Source organism: Mustela nigripes, chromosome 8 (assembly GCF_022355385.1).
Source record: "Mustela nigripes isolate SB6536 chromosome 8, MUSNIG.SB6536, whole genome shotgun sequence".
NCBI classification, from domain to species: Eukaryota; Metazoa; Chordata; class Mammalia; order Carnivora; family Mustelidae; genus Mustela; species Mustela nigripes.
The window spans coordinates 23,005,062-23,018,919 of record NC_081564.1 but is presented as its reverse complement, the minus strand read 5'-3'; the positions used below and the strand labels follow the sequence as shown (position 1 = coordinate 23,018,919).

The 13,858-nt window shown below is 49.1% G+C and overlaps 1 protein-coding gene across 2 annotated transcripts in view; it reads right to left on the bottom strand.

The window, feature by feature from the left end:
* The window catches only part of OSBP2 (oxysterol binding protein 2), a 156,968-nt gene extending 144,608 nt beyond the window's left edge, over window positions 1-12,360 (bottom strand). The window contains exon 1 of one of the 2 annotated variants that reach the window (XM_059408843.1): window positions 11,607-12,360. In XM_059408843.1, the coding sequence (XP_059264826.1) occupies window positions 11,607-12,295 (689 nt within the window). In that variant the 5' untranslated portion in view covers window positions 12,296-12,360. The remainder of the gene's footprint in view (window positions 1-11,606) is intronic. The other variant, XM_059408842.1, reaches the window with a different exon arrangement.
* Between the last annotated feature and the right edge of the window lie 1,498 nt (window positions 12,361-13,858).

Sequence of the window (13,858 nt, the reverse complement as noted above, 5' to 3'; positions counted from 1 at the left end):
GACTGAATTATTTTTTCCCAATTCCTAATGTGCTCCCTGAATTACAATTACATGTCCACACCCTTCGTCATGGGACTTTGGAGGGTCACCCACTATAGTGGGGAGTGGGTACCCTCTGACCCCACTGATAGGACATGGGGCCGTGTGCCTTGATTCAGCTGATGGAATATGGACCAGAGTGAAGGCATGCAAGCTTGAGCCAGGCGCTCCCTTTCCCACTCACCCTCCTATTCTTCTACCATCATGGCGAGAAGACAGACTCTGCTAACCCACTTGTTTAAGGCAGAGGCGTGTCCCAGGGGCCACTGCTGGAGGCAGATCTGCTCCAGCCATCTGTAGACATGCAAACACGAATAAATCACCCTTGCTTTAAACCTCTGAGTTTTGGATGATTTATTTGGGGGCTGCCTGATCTAGGAGCACAAGTGAGCTGAGGACCCAGTTCTAACTCTCATCTACCCCCTCCCCTATTAAGATGTACACAGAGCCCACTGTCACTGGGGTGTGACACTAGAGAAAGAAACCAGAAGATGATTCCAGAAAGGCAGAGATGAGGCTGGTCCTGAGGGTAAGCACGGTTGTATGTGTTTGGGATGAATGGACAATGAAAAGGAGTGTCTCGTGCCCAAATGCAAGGTACATGTCAGCAGTCTTTGTCAGCAACCTAACTGTCTGCTTTTGATTTCCCCCTGCCTTCTCTTAGGCTTTTGCTGTCATTCTTTTTGCAAGCGGATGGCTTACTAGCCAGTTACAGAAGCCTGGAGATGTGGGGAGGGAACTTAGTTAGAGGTCTGTCTCCTTGGATTAACTTCCCACAGTCCCAGATGACGGAGCTGCAGGTAGACCCAGAAAATGGTAGAGTGCCCTAGCCAGTCAGTATAGATGCTGTTCAAATGGGTTTGATTTTCAAGCCTGCATGTATGGTACCAGAATGCCAAGACCAGTCAGCGGGGAAAGGACAGTCTCTTCAACAAATGGTCCTGGGAAAACTGAATGCCTACAAGCAAAAGGAGGAAACTGGAGCCTTAACTGACTCCAGGGTTGGGTTAAGACAAGTATAAAAAGAGCCTGGAACATGTTTTCAAGCTAGACCCAGGAAACACCATTGGGGTCCTACCCAAAAGACTCCAGAGCCAACTGAAGAGGCCCCGATGCTGGCAAAGACAAGGTAGGATAATATGAACGTCATGAAGGGCAATAGAACAGGGGCTGAAACACAGCAAACATGTTTGCATCCATGAGATGATAGTGTTTGAAGATTTTTTTTTCTTAAAGATTTTTTATTTATTTGACAAAGAGAGCGATCACAAGTAGGCAGAGGGACAGGCAGAGAGAGTGGAGGAAGCAGGCTCCCTGCTGAACAGAAAGTCTGATGCAGGGCTCCATCCCAGGACCCTGAGATCATGACTTGAGCCAAAGACAGAGGCTTAACCCACTGAGCCACCCAGGCACCCCCCCCCTTTTTTTATAAGATTTTTTTTTTAAATTATTTATTTGACAGAGAGAGAGATCACAAGTAGGCAGAGAGGCAGGTAGAGAGAGAAGGGGATATGAGATGATAGTGGGTTTTGTTTTGTTTTTAAAGATTTTATTTATTTACTTATTTGACAGAAAGAGATCACAAGTAGGCAGAGAAAAAGAGAGGGAAGCAGGCTCCCTGCTGAGCAGAAAGCCCTATTCCGGACTCGATCCCAGGACCCTGAGATCATGACCTGAGCCAAAGGCAGCAGCTTAACCCACTGAGCCACTCAGGCACCTGAGATGATACTGTTTTAGAAAAAACAAATGAAATGGATTGGTAACCATTGGAAGATAAGAACCAATTTGTGATTTTGAGAGCTTGTGATTAAAAGGAAAGAATCAAAAATTTATTCTGCCTTTCCTGTGTGAACTGTAGCCTGTGAGTAACCAGAGTAGTAGATGAGGGGAGGTTTCTCTTCCTAGAAGTATTCCTGCTAATAAATAAGGAAGAAATCATAGAATTACACTAATCGAAGACTGGTTATCACCAGTAGCTAACATCACAAACCAAGAAGCCACCAGATATTATGAGCTCCTGATGGAAGAACACATCATCACTTGATCGAGTTTCTAGATCCATCTGTCAAATTAAAGAACTGCGGAGGACATGTTAACCTACACGAAGAGAATGCAATCAGCAAAACCCAGACTGTGTGAAATTTTGTGGGTAGACCTTACTTGGGTCCTGATACAAATGAATCAAAAAAACACTTTATGACATTTGAGACAACTGAAACTGCGAACACCGAATATTTGATGATAATAAGGAATTATTATTAATTTTAGTGTCACAATGGTATTGTGGATATGTTCTTAAAAATCCTTATCCTCTGGGTGGCTCAGTGGGTTAAAGCCACTGCCTTCGGCTCAGGTCATGATCCAGGGATCCTGGGATCAAGCCCCATGTCGGGCTTTCTACTCGGCGGGGAGCCTGCTTTCCCCTCCCTCTCTCTGCCTGCCTCTCTGTCTACTTGTGATCTCTGTCTGTCAAATAAATAAATAAAATCTTTTTAAAAAAATCCTTATCCTCTAGAGATACATACTGAAACATTTACAGGTGAAATGTGATATGTGGGATTCACTTGAAATGGTGGGGGACTGAGATGAAAGAAGATTGGCCAGAAAGTTAATAATTGCTGAAACTGGGTAATGGGTGTACAGGGGTTTGTTATACTACTGTCTACTCTCATATATGTTTAAAATTCTTCATACCGAAGCATTTTAAATACAAATGAACACAATGAGCTGTCAGTACTGTCACATATCCTTGGCTCCTGCTGAGCCTCAGAGAAGGAGCTAAAAATCTGAGCAATGTGTATCTTCTGTGTTCACTCGATTCTCCTGGCAATTCAGTTACTCCCCATGTTCTACTGCAATAGTCCCAGGCTGTATGCTGGGTCTTTATAAATGGGAAAAGATTAAAATGACAAAGTGTCTTCTATTAAAAAAAAAAAAAAAAAAAGGACTTCACTGGAATTTGAGAATCTACTAAGTAGAAGGCACTATGTCCAGCAACCAAAGGGAAGCTACAACAGGAAGGCACAGCCCCAGGCTCTAGAGGGGAGAAGCCAGGTGTTAATCTAAAGGAGGGAGACAAACCAACATCGTTCTCATAGGGTTACACAGCCAAATGACATAATATACAAAAGGAGCATCAAAGGAAGGTCGGCTCTGCCAGCTCAGCTCATCGCAGGGGAATGCAGGCAGGTTCACCCTGAGATGACTTGGAATTAAGACTGTCAGCTAGGATGTCAGTAGTAACGAAGGGGAGATCTCCTGGCTGATAGGATGGCTGGTGCAGACATCTAAAGGGGAGTCTGAAGGGCATGTGGTGTGCAGATGGAGGAAAAAGGCAAGTCTGGCAAAAGATGGGTCAAGGCCAAGGGACCAAGAGAGAGGAAGAGAGGGAAGGGGCACTCAGCTGGGCAGGACGGTGAGGGGTGAGCCCAGGAAGAACACACGCTGTATTTTGGGAAGACGGGACCTACTGCAGCTTCAAAGGACAGCACGATCTGGCGCTGTCCTATGCGGCAAGCTCAGCAGTGCCATATGCCCTCTTCTTGGTTAGGCAATGGCCCAGCAATGCAGATCAAATGGTGTGAGTCAAGATTGTTAAATTGGCCTTCAGTGCACGGCGCTGCGACCAAGCGTGTGATGAGGTGTCAAGACAAGTGGAACTCAGTGATCAGGACTCTTAAAAACAGAAACAGACGCGGGAAAGAGTCCCGTGTAAAAGAAAACACACATCAACAAATCAACAGTTTGCTTCATGGATCTGGTTATGAAAGGAGCCTCTTAAAGCCACATCTCTGTGGGGCGACACTTGGAATGTGTGATTCACCACCCATTAAAGCTGCCGATTTCAATTCTGTTCAGGGTGTTTCTTACCATCTCCTGCTCCCTGTATGGCAGTTTACAGGGGAGTATATTTCTCTCTACCTAGGATAAGCAGACATTGATCTGGGTTTAAGGAACCCCGCACCCTTTGCACAGACCTGTCTTTCTTTGCTCATGCGATTTGCCAGCTATACCCTGGAAGATGACAGGAGGCATGGGAGCTGCTTGCTTGAACACCCAGCTCCCTGGGAGCTCCCCCATGGCACTGGGTCCAAACCTGCTGGCTTTTTACCAAATGGCCGGGATGGGTATGGATTTCCCTCCTTCCCTTCCTCCTCCATGCAGTGGTTTCATGATGGTATGCACGTCTGTCTCCCACACTGCCTTATAGATTGTTGCCCTCGATAAATAATACAACCAGAGCTGGTATATGCTTACTGTCACAAATATTCCAGACTGCTTATCAGGCCCCAGTCTTGGATTAACAGACCCTCCCCAAAGGAGACACCAGGATCAGTAGCAGCTGAAGAACTCACACCACACATTCCATCAATGGCACAGAAGTATTTGCAAAGGAGGAAGAACATGTGGCAAGTGGCCCCTAGTCATATGCAAAATCAAGTCACCAAAGGTGTCTCCCAGGGAAGGTCTAATGACAAAAGCATCTATGAAACAATAAAGGGACAAGCAGTGTGGCCAGAGACTCCATAGAGAAGTCCCTCAGGCACACAGAGCAGTGGGCCACACCCATACTCTGCAAGACTGGTGTGTTCTGACGGGTGGTAAGAAGCCACTCTGCCACTCAACGCCAAGTGTGAGCCCTCACGCTCCCTGAACCAGAGTGAGTGTTGGCCCCTACCTAGGCCCTGGTGTTATTGAAGTCTGCAAGGAGGAAGAGGTCAGAGCTATGCAGAAAAGAATGAACACAGCTGGCCTGAGACCACTTATCCTTTGAGAGGTTTACCCTGGGCTGGATTTGGGGAGGGCCCCCCCAACTCACTGACTGCCACCCGTGGCTCACTGTGCCTAAACTACTTGCACAAACTCACGGTCTATGCGGAATACCTGCTTTCATTCTGGCAGTCTGGACGGTAGGTGTGAGCCAGGCAGACGGCGCCCACGTGGTCAGCCCCCTCTACCCCCCGCAGCGAAAACCATGGCCACTGAGTCTCTGATGAGCTTCTCTGGCTACCAACCTTTCCCGCATGTTGTCGCAACTCATTGCTGGAGGAACCAAGCGTGACCTGTGTGACTCCAAGGGGTGAGGACCCTCAGAGGCTTGCCCATGGTTTCCCCAGACTTCAGCCCCATATCCTTCCCCCTTTTGCTGATGGGGCTTTGCCCCCTTTCACTGTAATAAAGCACCGCTATGAACACAAATAGATGAGAGTCCTAGGAGTCCTTCTGGCTCCTTAGGGAACCTGGAGGGTTCCTCTTGGAGATCCCAACACAGTGCCCCACCCAGAGGCTCCGCCCCATGAGGTGGGTGGAGTCTGTGAGCTATCCCCTGGGGCTATCCATGAAGACCCTCTTCTCCCTCCATATATCAGAACCACGCTCCTGGCCTGCGCTCCTCCCTGAAACCGTGAACTAGACATCGCTCTGACACCTCAGAGAACCCCACAGATGTGAGGGCCTGTTATTCGATTGGATTTAGGGTGGAGGCGTCACCTCTGACCCATGGCCTGCTTCCCACAGGGTCTTGCACACGGAGGGTATGCAAAGCAAACCTTCCGGTGCGTAGGAAACTAGTTGAAGGCGCTATAAGGTTGAGACAAGCCCTTTTAATAGCTTTACCTTCGCTCCCTGTTCCTCCAACCACTGCCACACTTTACAAAATGACAAGTCATCCTAGGTATACACAGATCATGTACCTAGACACTTGCAACCCTATGGAAATAGAACTAGGACAACAGAAAGAGGCTACTGCTTCACTGAAGAGTCTCTTTCAACACAGTCGAATCTGTCAACATAATATATCCACATAATCTGCATTTCATAACTGTATCTGGCAGTCCGGGCTTCAGCCGGCAATCTCCCACTTATCCTCCCAATCTCATTCCAGCAAACAACTTTTTGAAACTGAAAACAAATTAATAAAAACCCAAGTTTGGCACTAACATCCTTGGCTTTCTGAAATCTCATAAAATTGCAGGCAATTCTCATTCATTCACTCATGCTCCCATTCAAATTAGCCAAACCACTGAGAACATATCCATGGCAAAGCACCTGCGAGGCTCCATGGGGGAAGACAAAGAAGACGCCAAACTTGGCCATGGTGTTCCTTTGGCACAAAAGCTGTCTGCAGAAATGCCTACACAGTGCGTGTGCGTGTGTGTGTGTGTGTGTGTGTGCGTGTCTCCCAGAGAAAGAAGATATGGCCCTTGATCAGTCATGGGCCAATGTGGGTATTTCAAACAGGAGAAAACCCATGCAGGGATGTATGAACATAAGGGGTGTAACTGTTGAAAATGAAGATTAGAGAAGACAAGGCAAGTCCGGGGCCCTACTGGGTGGGGAGTTAGCACCACAGTGGCGGGGCGCTGTCCAGGGCAGAGGCTGGAAGCTGGGCCATTAGTGCAGCAGGAGGCAGACCTGACCCACAATTTGGCCCTAGGAACGGAGCAGAGGGACTAAAGGAGAAAAGACAGGCAGGGCCCGCGATTCCATCTGATGTTGGAATAGAGGAGGAGGAGGCAGCAAGCATGACTCAGAGGTTTTCAGCTATTCATAGAAAGAGAAAAGTTAGCAGGAGGAGCAGGCTTGGTGGGGAAAATTACAATTCATGTCACTAGACTTTGCTAAGAACATTGGTGTGTACAGTGCTCTTTCAAAATATGCTGCCAGTCCACTCATGACCTCCTGGCTAAATGTTAAGAAAATTCACTTCAAGCAAATGTGGACGTGTTATCAGCCTGTGCATTCCTTTTCAGCTTCCCAGTGGTCTTACAGTATGAAATACTGGGTGATATTTTAAAGGAAAGCTGAATCCAAGATGATAAGGCCACCATCTTCTAGGGCAGAGACGCCAGTGGCTTAACCTGCAGACTTGCCCTCTCGGGGCCACTTCGAGGCTGCAGAGTCCTTCCCATTCCCGTCCTTCAAGGATTCCCTAGAGTGACGCTGAGAACACTACTATTTCCTGGCACCCCGTCTCCATGAAAGTTTGCCTTTCAGAGATGGTCTCACCGGAAGAAGGAATACGTGATCCCTCCTAGAGTCAAAGATGTCTTGGTCTTCTCTCACCTGACCTTCTCTTACCTTACCTGACCTACAGTGGGCCCAGCTCAGCAAACACTCAACAGTCTTCCCCAGCCGAAGACTCAACATTTATTCTTACTTGACCGCAGCCTTCTTTCTTACAGACCCAGGCTAATTTCTTTGAGGTCTTCCTTGCTAACTGGCCTAGCCATGCCTACCATGCAGATCAGTCAAAACAACAAATAAATCAAAACAAATGCTTCTGTTTGAAATCGTTTCCTAGGAAACAAATGTCATTTATGGTGCCACCAAAGAGGCAACTGGCATAAACAAACCAGAATTTTGCTTAACCCAATCAATTTCATCATTAATATGGAGAAAGTTCGTGCATGGAACACTCTTGCCCTAAGGACTTGCTGAAGTGATACCTTGGAAAATTCCACAGCACTTGTGAATTCTTCCCTAACTTCATGTAATCACATGTTCTCTATGAGAGGAGAACTGGGGATAAAATTTGTTAAATGGGAACTAATAACCCAAAGACCATATTCTCTTTGTGTCCAAACAGACATATGATTAATCATGCCTTAATCGTGCCAGCAATAGAATAAGAACCTCATCTTCTGTTATTGAGATTCCTGGCACATTGCTGGAAAGAAATAAAAACCTGCCAACAATTGCGGATACTTCCGGGAAATTGTTTCTATATGTGACAGTATTTACAAAGAGGGTCTTTTAATCCTGATTATAGGACTGTAACCAAGCCCAGCTGTTGGCACGAGGTACTTCCTCCCTTAGAATAAGCTTAAGTGATCAAATGAGTTTCTCAAGCAAAATCCAGGGCAGAAGTACCTGAGAAAGCCACACTTCACAGAGAAATTCTAATCCAAACCTCCACTGATTTTCCACTAAGGTACAAATAATGGGGATGGAAACTCAGGTCGAGACTGTGAGATACCATAGTATACCCACTTGATTGGTAAAATCAATGCAGACAATACCGAGTGTTACAAAGGATATGAGTCTACAAAACCTCCTAACTTCCAGTGGGAGTATAAACATTGGAACGACTGCTTTGGAAAACAGTTTGGCGTTATGTAAGGTGAGCCTTCACGTTCCTACAACCCAGCAATTTCACCCAAGAGAAACTCCTGGACATGTACAAGAACTGTCATGGTCAGGGGTCCCTGGGTGGCTTGGGTCATGATCCCGGGGTCCTGGGGTCAAGCCCTGCATCAGGCCCCCTGCTCAGTAGGGAGCTTGCTTCTCCCTCTCCCTCCACCTGCTCCTCCCCTGCTTATGCTCTCTCTCTCTCCTTCTCTGTCAAATAAATAAATAAAATCTTAAAAAAAGAGAGAGAGAGAACTGTCATGGTCAGCCATCAAGAGGAGAACTAAATAGAGAAATAAGAAGTGGCACACTCATGTCCTGGATTGTTAAAAAGCTGTCAGAATAAGTCCCCCCAAATCACATATTGTGCAATACCCTATTTTATAAAGTAAAAATGGCTGAAATGAAAAGTATGAGGCTTTTAGAACTGCATATAGATGAGATAAAACTGAACTAAAAGGAAAGAAAGAGGACAGTGTTGCAAATTTGGGGTGGTGGTTACCCCAGAGTGGGACAGGCTGGAGCACAAGAAATAGGGGTCCACATTTTCTCTGAAGATATTTCTCTGAATACCAGGTTTCACGTAGTTAGAAGAAAAAAAAAAGAGAGAGTAATAAAACAAAATTAGAGTGGTCTTTCCAAAAGGGAAGCTTGCAAGGGAAATGGCTCTGATTCCTTCTCCACCAGGCTCATCACCCTCACAGGTTAAACCCGGCTCTCCCTGCCCCTACCGGAGAGAGCTCATGAATAAAAATTCACTCTCTCTTCAGCTCACAAACACTTGAATATTGGCCCTCTTCTAGCCCCACACATTTGGAGAGCCACGCAGGGACGCCTGGGTGACTCAGTTGGTTAAGATCTGCCTTTGGCTCAGGTCATCATCCCGGGGTCCTGGAATCAAGCCCAGTATCAGGCTCCCTGCTCAGTGGAGATCCTGCTTCTGCCTGCCACTCTCCCTACTTGTGCTCCCTCTCTGTCAAATAAATAAAAAAGAAATCTTAAAAAAAAAAAAGAAGAAGAAGAAGAAGAAGAAAGAATGAAAGAAAGAAAGAAAAAAGAAAAGAACCACTAAGAGCTGGGATTCCAGGCAGGGTAAGAAGAGAACACACACAGCACATACACATACAGCACTGGGCACAGACAGATCCCACATAACCCACACTGCTGCCATCAGGGCTATGAGCCACAGGCCTGGAGGGTGCTCTATCCCCAGCACAGAGGGCAGCCCTGAGGGTTTTCCAGAAGGTGCAACAAGAGTGCAAGGAAGAAGCGGAAGTTTGGGCTCCACCTTGGAAGGGCTTCTTCTGCACTTGGAGACTCACTCATCCCCCGATCATGCCTTAATTGTGCCCGGAGGGGCATTTGGGCGCCCTCCGTGAGGGAGGCCCCTCTGGACGAGCCATGGAAGGTTTGTTCCTTCGACCCCGGTTTCCTTTCCTCTAAAATGGGAATGAGGACATTTTCGTGGAAAGACACATGTAGGACTATGATGGCACAGGGCTGTCCTAATGTAGGGAATCATTCATTTTACCCAGACAGGTCAAGCCACAGTTCTGCCCACCTTGGAGCCTAGAAATGTCCAAAAACAAAGCTACAGAGCTGGACTGTGCAGCATACACACCAGAAACTTGCTCCCACCCCCACCACCCCCCCAAACCAATATCTGTCCCCACAACCTTATCAGCAAGCAGTAAGAATTTTTCTTGTTGCCCAGAGAATCTGCACCTTTGAGATAACCTTGAAATGCCAACTGTCTACACAGTTATTTTAGAGAAAAGAAAATGGGACCTCTTTGCTCTTTCAAATAGAATAAAACAAAACAAAATTGCATGGGGTCAGATTTTACTTCCACTAGAAATGTGGGACCCTTATAAACATTACCTTGACCCTTCTAGGTTAGTATTACCTGGTAAACACAGATAACTCAACAATGCGAACTCAAGCATGAGTGGGCATTAGGACACAGATCTGGGACAGGCACAGAGCCTGGAGTACAACAGGCCCAGGTCAGACTCTCTCTCCATTGCTAGGGTGGCCAGTCCACAGCTGACAGTGACACATTTATAGCAAATTGCTGATTTGCTACCACTGTATGTCTTGGTGAAATGTTTACACACCTAACAGAGAATGGTAAGTGGGATAAAAACACCCTTTGGAAAAGAATCATTTCTTGTTTGGTTGCCGAACTATAAGAACGCTATGTTCTGTGTGATCTGGAGGGAGCAGCTGAGGGGCACCAATATACCACATGAGAAAGGCACAGGAGAAATATTTGTCACTTTTCTCCCCTGCCAGGAATTAATGACAGTGATTCCCGTTTTGGAGTGGGAACCATTGCTTAAATTCAATGGAGCTCCCCAATTATCAAGGGCATCAACAGAATCAACAATCCTCCAGAAGCTATATTCCCAAAATGCTAGGAAGGATCCTACAAACCCTATAGTGAGTGACCTGAAGGGATACGGCTTGACCAAGTGAAGTCATGGAAGTGACCTGGATTGCACCAGACAGCGAGGCAGGGCCCTCCTGTTTGCAACGACAATGGAGCAGTCCTTCTCAGACTGTGGTCTGGAGCAGCAGCATCTGGGAACTTGTGAGAAATGCCAAAGCTTGGATCCTCCTAGACCCCTAGACTGCATCAGAAACTCAGCAGAGAGCAGTACTTGGTGTTTCAATAAGCCTTCCAGGGAATTCTAATGCCGGCTCAGGTTTGAACAAATGGCATAGAGTGATCTGAGATCTCACAGTTGAAACCGACTCTCCCCAGTAAACATTCTAGGCACTAGCCTAAGAAAGGAGAGAAGCCTCTGGTATCTTTCTCCCTTTCATCAGGCAGACAGTGCTAGCTATCTCACCACTGGACTTCAATTTTGAATCCCATGCTGCTTTCTGCCATAAGGAAGGTGGCAGTGGGCTGCTTCTGGTTCTCCACAGAATGCTAGGATGGGCCCCTAAAACATAGGCACTGTATCTGATACAACTGGAATTCTGTGCCCATCCCAAGGCCTGGCCGCCAGGGGCATCAGGAAAAGTGGAAAATAAACTAAGTGACCAGCTAAGGGGAGGGAGAACAATCAGTCCTTTCCACAGTGGGTCCCCTTAGATCCTGAACCAGAATCAAAGACGTTGGGGAACTGACACCGTTTGGCTGCCTGAGGTTCCACTACCACCAAGACCAGAGGGGCCCTGAGGCCCCAGGTCACTCTCACTCCACCTCTCCACTCACTCCTTAAACCCAAGCTGGTGGGGGAGGTGTGGTGGTCAGGGCCCCCAGCCCTCGGAGGCTGGTCAGAGATATTTTTTCTCCTGCTAGAGTCCATGTTCCCAAACATCCCTCGGCTAGTGGCAGTGTCCTCCATCCCTAGACAACCTCTGTCACCATCAGGGCTGCATCACCACCCTCCAACCTCAGATGCCCCAATGTGGCACCCGCGTACCTGTAGTAAGACAGCAGACCATTGCTGAGCACGAACCAACGGCGCTGGTAGCCTTTCAGGTAGTTGGTCCATTTCAGCAGCCAGCCCTTGAAGCTGTCCAGAGGCAGTAAGACCTTGGGCGCTGTGAAGGTCGTGCCAGTCCCTGACATTGGAACCCCAAGAGACGCCTTGGCCTGTCCGGGTCGCAGCAGGGGCGGGGGCTTTGACACCGCCAGCGACCCCAGCTCGGGTTTGGTCCAGGGCGCACTCCCCACTACTGACCCCAGTGCCGGCAGCTGCTCTGATGAGGCCTTGGGGCAGGTCCCAGCCCCTATACTTGAGCCCAAGTCTGGCCGGGGCCCTGACCCCCGCCCCAAACCCAGCAGCAGTTCTGTTCCCTGTCTAGACTCTGGCCTTGGCTCAGACGTCTTCTCAGACACAGGTTCCAATCTTGGCACCGGCTCAGAAAGTGGCTCCGGCACCTCTTCTGACCCCGGCTGCCGCTCGGGCTTCGGCACAGGCTGGGGCGGAGGCTTGGGCTGAGGCTTGGGCTGGGGCTTGGGCTCCGGTCCGGGGCCAGGCGTGGAAACGCTCATGGTCGGCGCCGCCGTGTGGCAGGACAGGCAGGGGACAACCGTGAACAGCGAAGAGAGTCCGCGGGAGCGGCCGCCACAGCCGCTGCCTCGGCACAGAGCGGCCGCTTTCCCCATAGAGCCCGCCGACCGGAGCGCGGCCGAGTCGCGGGGAGTGGGAAGCGGGAGGCGGGGGCCGGGGGCGGGGCCGGGGGCGCCGTCACGAGCGCGCGGCACGGGGCGGGGGCGCGCGCAGGTCCCCTCGCGGCCCCGTGCGCCCGGAGCAGCCAGCGCCGGCCGACTGTTGTCCTCCCCGCGCGCAGAGGGCCGGAGTTGGTCCAGTTGTCCCTCCCTTGCGTCGCCAGTGCTGGGCTCAGGTCTGGCCCTTGGAAGGCGCCCTGGAAACACCTGTGGCGCTAGAGCTTCGCGGGCGGGCGACGCGGAAGGGACGGCGCGCTTTAGGCCACCCTCGCTGCCTGCGCTCCAACCCGTGCCAGGCGCTGGGGGAACAATGATGAATGTGGAGCCCGCCGGCTCCCAGCGCAGCTCTGCCTGCCGGGCTCGGTGCCGGCGCTCCTCCGTCCGGGGTGGGTTCGCTCCCCGAAACCCCGGAGATCGCGGTGTGGGGGAGCAGGTGCCGCGCTCAGAAACCACGAAATGCGCCCGAAGCACGGGGGCCCAGGCGGATGACGCTAAAAGCTGCGGAGGACGCCCACCGCCCCCCATGGGGGTCTGTGGGTCCTTACCCCGAAGAGGAGGTTCAATGGCTGAAGTCACCAACGCCTCCAACCTCCTGAGCAAGCTGGCCTCGAGTTCATGCCCCGGCACTTGGCTGCAAGTCGCGGCATAGTCAGGCTCTCTAAACGAATACAGAAAGAGTTTTTGTAAACTGGGCTTTTTAGGTGTAACAAGGACATCTAAAAGCGGAGTTCTTAACTTGGACCTCCTGGATATCCCTGGGTAATCCTGCCTGGCAGTCTATGAGGCTTCTGCAATCTTGCCTACAGAGTTTTATGTGTCTGTGTATTTTTCTAGGGAGAAAGTCCACGTTTTTCATGAGATTCCCAAAGAAGTCTGTGATCCCAGAAAGGTTAAATGTTTTAAAGACTGCCCTAAAGGGAAAGGTCGGTGGTTGCCACAAATAACGGGATATACAAGTGGAAATGTTGACTTTGGTCCTCCCACCCAGATCCTTCCTTTTCTAGACTTCTGTGCTGGCTCCCCTCTACCTTTTGCCCACTGTTCTTTCCTGAGCTTTACTTGTGACAAGACTGCCCATGCAGGGACCAGACTCCTACACAAAGTGATAGCCTGAGCCAAGCAGGCTGGAAGGTGCAGGTGGTGCAGACATTCCCCAAACAGAACTCCTTGCTATCTTTTCTGACGACTCTGGGACTCCTTACTGGGACACTTAGCCCTGAATAGCGGTCTTACCTGCAGATTTTTGTGAGCTCGGGAATGCAGAGACCTACCTATCTTGGTATATCATGTAAATACAAAGATGGTCTCGGTTTGAGTCAAGGAAAAATGGTTGCCTCTGAGAACTGGGCAACTGGGGGATGGAGTTGGAGTGTTTGCTTTTCACTTCTACTCTTTGAACCTTTTGAACGTTTTAACTGCGTTTCACCTATTCAAAAAATAATGTTTCAGTTTGTCCCAAGAAAGCTTATTGGAAATTTAGTTTTCCATCTGCATTTTCCT